Source organism: Cupressus sempervirens, chromosome 2 (genome assembly GCF_028749045.1).
Source record: "Cupressus sempervirens isolate cs-2001-9-10 chromosome 2, ASM2874904v1, whole genome shotgun sequence".
Taxonomy (NCBI): domain Eukaryota; kingdom Viridiplantae; phylum Streptophyta; class Pinopsida; order Cupressales; family Cupressaceae; genus Cupressus; species Cupressus sempervirens.
Genome location: NC_143119.1, coordinates 298,855,228 through 298,862,363, shown reverse-complemented (window position 1 = coordinate 298,862,363; position 7,136 = coordinate 298,855,228). Strand labels below are relative to the sequence as shown.

The 7,136-nt window shown below is 38.2% G+C and overlaps 1 protein-coding gene across 1 annotated transcript; it reads left to right on the top strand.

Moving 5' to 3' along the window:
- The first annotated feature begins 923 nt into the window (after positions 1-923).
- Positions 924-2,723, top strand: LOC149572264 (protein NODULATION SIGNALING PATHWAY 2-like). Its single transcript, XM_089815799.1, has one exon. The coding sequence runs from the start codon at positions 924-926 to the stop codon at positions 2,721-2,723; it is 1,800 nt and encodes a 599-aa protein (XP_089671925.1).
- Positions 2,724-7,136: the final 4,413 nt, after the last annotated feature.

The following is a 7,136-nucleotide window of genomic DNA, read 5'->3' as shown; positions in this document are numbered from 1 at the left end:
AGAACTTTAAAACTACACATTCTTGATCATATTTTATCAAGATTATCAAGGACCGATTTGCATCTATTTTTCTATAAATACAATAAAAAGAACATATCAAACTCCACTGATAACCATATTAGTATAAAACAAAACCTACTTAAGTTTAACCTAAGAATTACGGGACAGGCTAATCTCCAGACAAAATGCACTAAACACAAAATAAAGTCTTTTTTTTTTTTTTCAAGATTCACGAAAACGTAGTATTTTTTTTCATTTTTTTTAAATTTTTGATTACAAACTATGCAAATCATGAAGATTAAATAAGTTTCGATTTTTTGAAAATTGATCGAGTGTACAGTTTGTAGGGAAGCTAGCGGCTTCCAAGGATTACTGACAAACCATGGTACAAGGATCCTAGCTGCTCCATTCAACAAGCAACTACTTTTGTGTCAGAATGTAAACAAAAAATTCCAAATAAAGCTGTAAATGTTTTATTAAATTTGAATGAATTCTACAAGTAATTGTAGCAATGTTGTGCATTGTCCACACGTTTAGAATGACCGACTCAATTAAAGAAGTCCCCTCTGAAAGAATGGGCAAATAAATCAGCCAAATCTTCTCATTTCTCACGTCATCTTTTCTTTCAGATAACACTGCAATTAAATAGCTTTTTGTTTGTTCCATGACGGTCACCACCCAGAAAATATTTTATATCAATTGCGCTTCTTTTCTCTTTCCTACATGTGAAAATAAATAATCAAACAACTTGCAGATCTGAAAAGTCAAAGATCAACATTGCGAGTGTAATCACTTTGAAAAAAAAAAAATTTAAAAACTTGCTGCATTTTCCATGCATCCAATCCACTTAATATCTGACCATAAAACGTGGCACCCATGCAACTCTAACGAACCATGGTCATCGTCCCTTGCATGCAAAGTGAATGAGATCAGAATGCAAGAATGGGAGCATTTGTACGTTGACAAAACGAAAAAACAGTTCTTGTAAGGATTTCTATATCAATACATCAGATTTGAGTTATGATGAAGCATTCATGGTTATTGGTTTAGAAGGTGGCCAAGAGAGTCGAACCTTGGTTCCCTTATTCATAAAAGAAACCTCTTCCATGGAAGGAGATTTGATGGAAATCATTGACTTGGAGGGGAATCCGCAAGAAAAAATGGATTTTGAAGATATATTTGCAGATTTCAGGCTTCAAAATGAATTGGGTCATGCTTCAAAGCTAGCAAACGATTTATCCTCAATAGAAGAGGATTTAATGCATATCACAGAGCTGCTAAATGGCAGTGAAGCAATGGTGATGGAGGAAAGTAATGATTTTGATGAGATTTTTGCAGATTTCAGGCATAAAAATGAATTGGGTCCTGCTTCAAAGCTAGCAACTGACTTGTCTTCAATAGAAGAGGATCTGGCAGGGGTGCTAAATGGCAGTGAAGGGAAAATGAGGGAATTTGAAGATACCATCAGTGTTTCTGCTGAAGATGAAGAATGTAGTGATGGAAATAAGAGCATGTCAAGTGTAACTGGGAATACATCATCATCATGCCAGTCTGGTGCCTGTGATTGGTTGAATGCATGCAGAGGCGATTCAACAGAGAACAGGGCTCTAAGGCTTGTTCATCTTCTATCTGCCTGTGCTGAAGCAATTTCAGATGGTGCCCATGATCTTGCTGAGGTTATTCTTGCAAGATTGAGAGAACAAGTTTCTCCAATTGGGTCTACTATGGAGAGGGTGGCCTTCTATCTCTCTCAATCCCTGCTGCACCGCCATGAAAGTTCTGGTCATCTGATCCTGAGCTTTCAAAATCCTAGTAAAGATCCCAATTTTATGGAGGCATTTAGTCTACTAAACCAAGTTTACCCATATATCAGATTTGCCCATTTCACTGCCAACCAGAGCATTTTGGAAGCCATCCCTGCTGATCAGATTCAGACACTCCATATTCTTGACTTTGATATAATGGAGGGGATGCAGTGGCCGCCATTAATGGAAGCTCTGAAGACTGAGAATCACAGCATTGATCATCTCAAGATTACAGCCATCAAATGGAGTGAGGATGGCAGCAATCCATGCTGTTCCCAACACACTGGAAGAAGGCTGTCTGATTACGCAAGCTCATTGGGGATTCCATTTTCTTTCCAAGAAATCCAATTGGGAAATCTGAAAAAGAACATAATTTTCAGAAAGGACGAGACAGTGATGGTGAATTCTATGTGGGGATTGCCACACATGTTGGAGCGCAGCAGGAGAAAACTATCAGAATTTCTTGATGCAGCGCATTACCTGAATCCAACAATTTTGGCATTGGGCAGTGGACCTCATGGCATTCAATCTTACCAAGATCTCAACTTTGTAGAGATCTTTGAGCAATTTACGAGAAATATTTGTGCTGTGTTTGATTCTTTGGAAGCGGGATTGCCTGAGCAATATGGGCTTGCACGGGCAGCGATGGAGAATTTGTTCATGGGTCCATTGATGTGCAGGCCCATCCATTACTCTCAAAACAAACAAGATCTCTTCTTCAATGTCATTGATGTGCCAATCAAGTGTGGTTTCATCCAGAGGGATTTAAGTGAGAAGAACAGCATCTATGCAGAATGTATGGGAAATGCCGAGAGATGTTACAGAGTGGAAAGATTGGGGCAAAACCAGTTACTTCTCAGATGGCAGTCCACTCCTCTTACTTCCATATCAGTTTGGAAAGGAACTCATCTTTTGTAGTTAATGCTCTGATTGAGAAGAAAGCAAACAACAGTTTATTGTTTTTGTGTTTATAACATAGATAAGAATGGTGCCATCGTTGTCTAGTTAGGAAAAGGTGGCCAATCATTCTAAGGTCTGTTTATCTCTGTAGTCATTTCTAATAATTTTGAAGAACAAACTATTATCAATCACTAAATAGTTCTTATGGCAAACTTGTATATTTTCACTATATATTTTTTATTAAGTAATTATGTTTTAAAATTAATTATTTATTTTGAAAATTAGATTTGGTGATGTAGTTCGTTAAAAGTTTTGGCAAATGAATTTTCTCAATTAATCTAGTAATTAATTTTTTGAGGCATGACCTGTTGGGACGAAAAATTGCTTTCTCATTTTGAGCGTCCTTTTAAAATTTTGAATCAAGTCAAGCCTATGAATGCCCATAGTTGCATGTGTACCCGGCTGTACCTACGAGGCCCCTGAGGTGTTTAATGTGTCTAACACCCTCCATGCAGCCTGTTTATGCTTTCCATGAAGATCAATCATCATTCCGAGCTGTTTGGCGAAGTCCTGTTTCAAGCATTTGTCAAATTTGCAATTCTGCCCTAGTGTTAAATAGCGACAGGAGGTTGTGTTTGCACCTAAATATCTTCCACCCAAAAATGTTTTGATGATTCACCGCTTTGGGAGTATCTAATATCCATACCTGAGAACCTATGTTTCAGATTTCGAGTCGTTTCGAGTCCGTTTGAATAGGTTTTGAATCCCTCAAAGTTGGTCAATTACTGTTTTCATGCTTTTGCACTTTGCACACATTTTCGGGGAGCCCTGTTTGACGTGCTATAACTTTGACCCAGTTGACTAAAATGCTAAATTTCTTTTTGCATTGCATGGTAAACGTCAGAGAATTCCTATGTTTCAATTTGTAAGTCTTGATGAATCCATTTGATCAGTTTTCAAACGCGATTCCAAACACAATTTATGACTTTTTACTGGTGTTAGCACTTGCAGATTTTTCAGTACCCCTGTTCGTGGCATTATAACTTGAAATTTGTGATTGTCAAGATCAAATGGATTGTACCATTGTATTGTCCTCTAAAGATACTCCAAGCGTGTCAGTTTGCAAGTCATGACGAATCCATATGCACACTTTTTCAGGTCAATTCCATTCACAAAAAATGCTTTCTGTTAGCATGACCAGTTACAAAATTCTGAGTAGCCTATTTTGAGCGTCCGCCATTTGTGCCCAATTATTCATCATGAGCCTAAATCATAGATCCGTTATGTCCTCGTGATAGAGAACTAATGTCTCAATTTTCGTTTTCCCATGTGCTCATTTGCCCATTTTTCAAGGCCAAATCCTAACCCAGTTTGTTGTTTTCTAACATGTTTACTTGCAAGTATTTTTGATAAGGCAATTTTGACAGTCGATATCTTTTGACCTTGAATTCGTCATGAGACGAGTTTTGACATGTTGCAAGAGTGCGGAGCAAAGAATTAGTGGGCCAAGTTTTAGAGCTTGTCCAGTTGTCCAGGTCAGTTTTTAAAGCCAGGCGACAGGCCTCCTAACACAGATTTCATAGTGGTGCGGAATTGATTTAAAAGGAGTTTTAATGATCAATTAGTAGTCAGAGTGGATTCCAGTCAGTTTAAGAAGGTTGATGGATCAATTTGAATTGTCAGTTGTTTAGAAACGAAATTTTTTTTTAGTCGGACCCACTTTGGGGTCCGACTGTTTTCGTCAAAACTGATAAGGATTGAATGTGTTTGAAGAAGTTATTGCGCTCTTGGTTGCATATGAATATTGGCAATGATTCATTTGTCATCCTAAGATGTTTTTTCGGGATGAATGGGTACCAATTTTAAGCTTTTAAGCATATGTGATGAGGGTGACAATGAGGTATCCAAAGCCATGAATGATCAGGTAAAGATTAAATAGCAATGAGTAAGTTTCAAATTGTGTTCTTAAATGTGATTGTTGGTTTTTCCAAATGGGTGGACAAAGTAGAAATGTTAATGGAGACTGTTGATCTTTGAAATGAAGATAGTGGAGATGAGGTTTACTTCTAAGCCAAAGAATTGATGAAGTCCATTTTGGAGTGCCCTCTGATAGATGGGAAATAGAGTAATAAAATAATAATAACAACGATAAGCTCTATTTACCAATCTAATGAAAAAAGACTTTGACTATGATTTTCGCTATGGATGATATGTTTGAGATTGTAAAGTCAAAGTTTTTTGGATAGGCGTTAGAAGGATCCCATAGTTGATGAGCATGTTTCAAAGACTACTGCTTCGAGGAATATGTTCAAAAGTAACAAAAAGAAGACTCTGTATCAATCAAAGCTCCAACGTGCAAAGAGAATAGACCATGCAACCTGCAAAGACAAAGAACACACGCATTTAGCAAGTAACTAAGAAAATAGTCACGCCTTTTAAGTGAAACCCACATGGAGCAACCCCACACCTTCACAAAGGAACACATGCAAAATAAAAACACTAGTAAAGAAGTTTGAAGGGAGCTCATGTAAGCCCAACAACGGAGAAAGAAGTTCCACAGCGTGTTGAAATGAAGCCCCCATGCTGGTCAAAGCAGTCAGCAAAAAACCAGAGGAGCCCATGGCTTGGAGATCACACGCAGTCAAAGAGATTAAAGCCCGTGAAAACTTCAAAAATCTTGTGTCAACAGCATATGAGGCAGCCACATAGAGCAAGGGGCGGTAGTATGAAACCTAACGCTCATCCATGTATCTTCTTAAACTCATAGCAGTAAAGAAGAACCCACGCAGGGCAAGTCATTTGAAGAGAAGAAATGGCTTAGACAAGGGAAGAGCATCGATTTAAAATAAAGATACACGGCGTTAGGAATAAGTTATGCAAGAAATGCAAATCAGAACAAGAGAAGCTTGTGCCCAAACAAGGAGAAGACCCGTTGCATGAGAAGGCAAGGCGTCAAAGTTTTGAACCAGTCACATGCCTTGAGGAGGGATTACCATGAAAATGTTATATCCCACATGGGCCATGGGGAAGAAATTTCAAAATTTTAAATACAACACAGCACAGTGTTTAATATGAAGTTGAGATGGGGGCTTTTGTAAGCCGCTCCAGCATGTAAGATAGGCCCATGGTCGGCTAGCTAGCGGGTACACTATGAAAATTTTTGAACGGGCACGCAAATAAAACCTGATGATGTCAGCAAGGAGGTAAGTTGCCAAAAAGGTCACAAATTTGACGACTCGCTACCTCGCCACCGAAAAGTGGTGAGAAATTCTGGCTAGCGAGGTAGCGACTAGTCAGAAAATTTTCAAAGCCCGACGGGAATAAAAGCCAATGTAAAATACAACGTGGGTCCTGTTTCTGATCCAACAACAAATCAAGTAGCGTCAAGTGGCAGATGGTTGAGCGAGCAAGAGGTGATATGGTGTGATCAGATCGATTGCAATGAGATTGTGCCATGTGGCACATCCAGCGGTCCTCGCTTACTCACCAAGCGGAAGATGCACGAGATTTAGCATAGTGAGTTAGCAAGAAGATGACATGTGGCAATGGGTCTCGTGTTCGATGACGTGGTAGATGCAACAAGCAGTCCAATTAGAAGATGCCACGTGGCACTGGTCAAACTTGAGGTTGACCACGGATTAACAGGGTCAGGGAAATATTGAAGAGTTAAAAATAATAATATTTTATTATTATTTTTGTTGAAAATGCCCACGTCAAGTTTTAAAATCAAATGGGATTTTTTCTAAAGTTTGACTTTAGAATATTAAAATTTTTTCAATAAATTTAAAAAAATCAAATGTGAAGACCATCGTTTTCTAGCAGAGGAGTCATTTTCAAAATGACTTTCAGTGGGTTTCCAAGAGGCCAGATAGGCAATGTTATATATCGTCGGAATTGAGAGAAGATGAACTTTCTGATTCTAGAGTCAGCTTTTGCACAGGTATCAGTTAGTTTGAGCTACATGAGGTTTTCTATCAGGTACCTGAATTGCAACCATATTCAGACCAGGAAGTTCAGTTTTGATTTTTTGTCAAGATAATGACCTGAATATCAGTAGAAGTCAATGGAAATACAGTTAGGGTCAAATTTGTTCAGATTTACTCAGTAAAAACTCATCTTCACTGGCATTTTCATGGGGCAATCAGATATTTTGGTGATTAAAAAAGCTTTCATCATTAAGCAGAGATATTTTGCAAATCAGTTGCAGATAATGATGAAACAAAATCAGATCAGATGGGATGAAAGAAGAAAGAGGTTACTCAGTTGCATAGGATTGAATTTCAAGTGGACACTTGTCGTCTTCAGAACAGATCTGAGAATTCTTTCTCTTCTATATCTTTCTTTCTTTCTTCCATTGAGGGGGTTCCAATTTTTTGTTATTGTGAGACCATTGTTGGTAGGAAAGTTGCAGTCACTCTGTGAGACCACTTT

What these genes read in the sequence shown, in the direction of transcription:
- LOC149572264 (XM_089815799.1), top strand. Translation starts at nt 924, where the DNA reads ATGAGATCAGAATGCAAGAATGGGAGCATTTGTACGTTGACAAAACGA.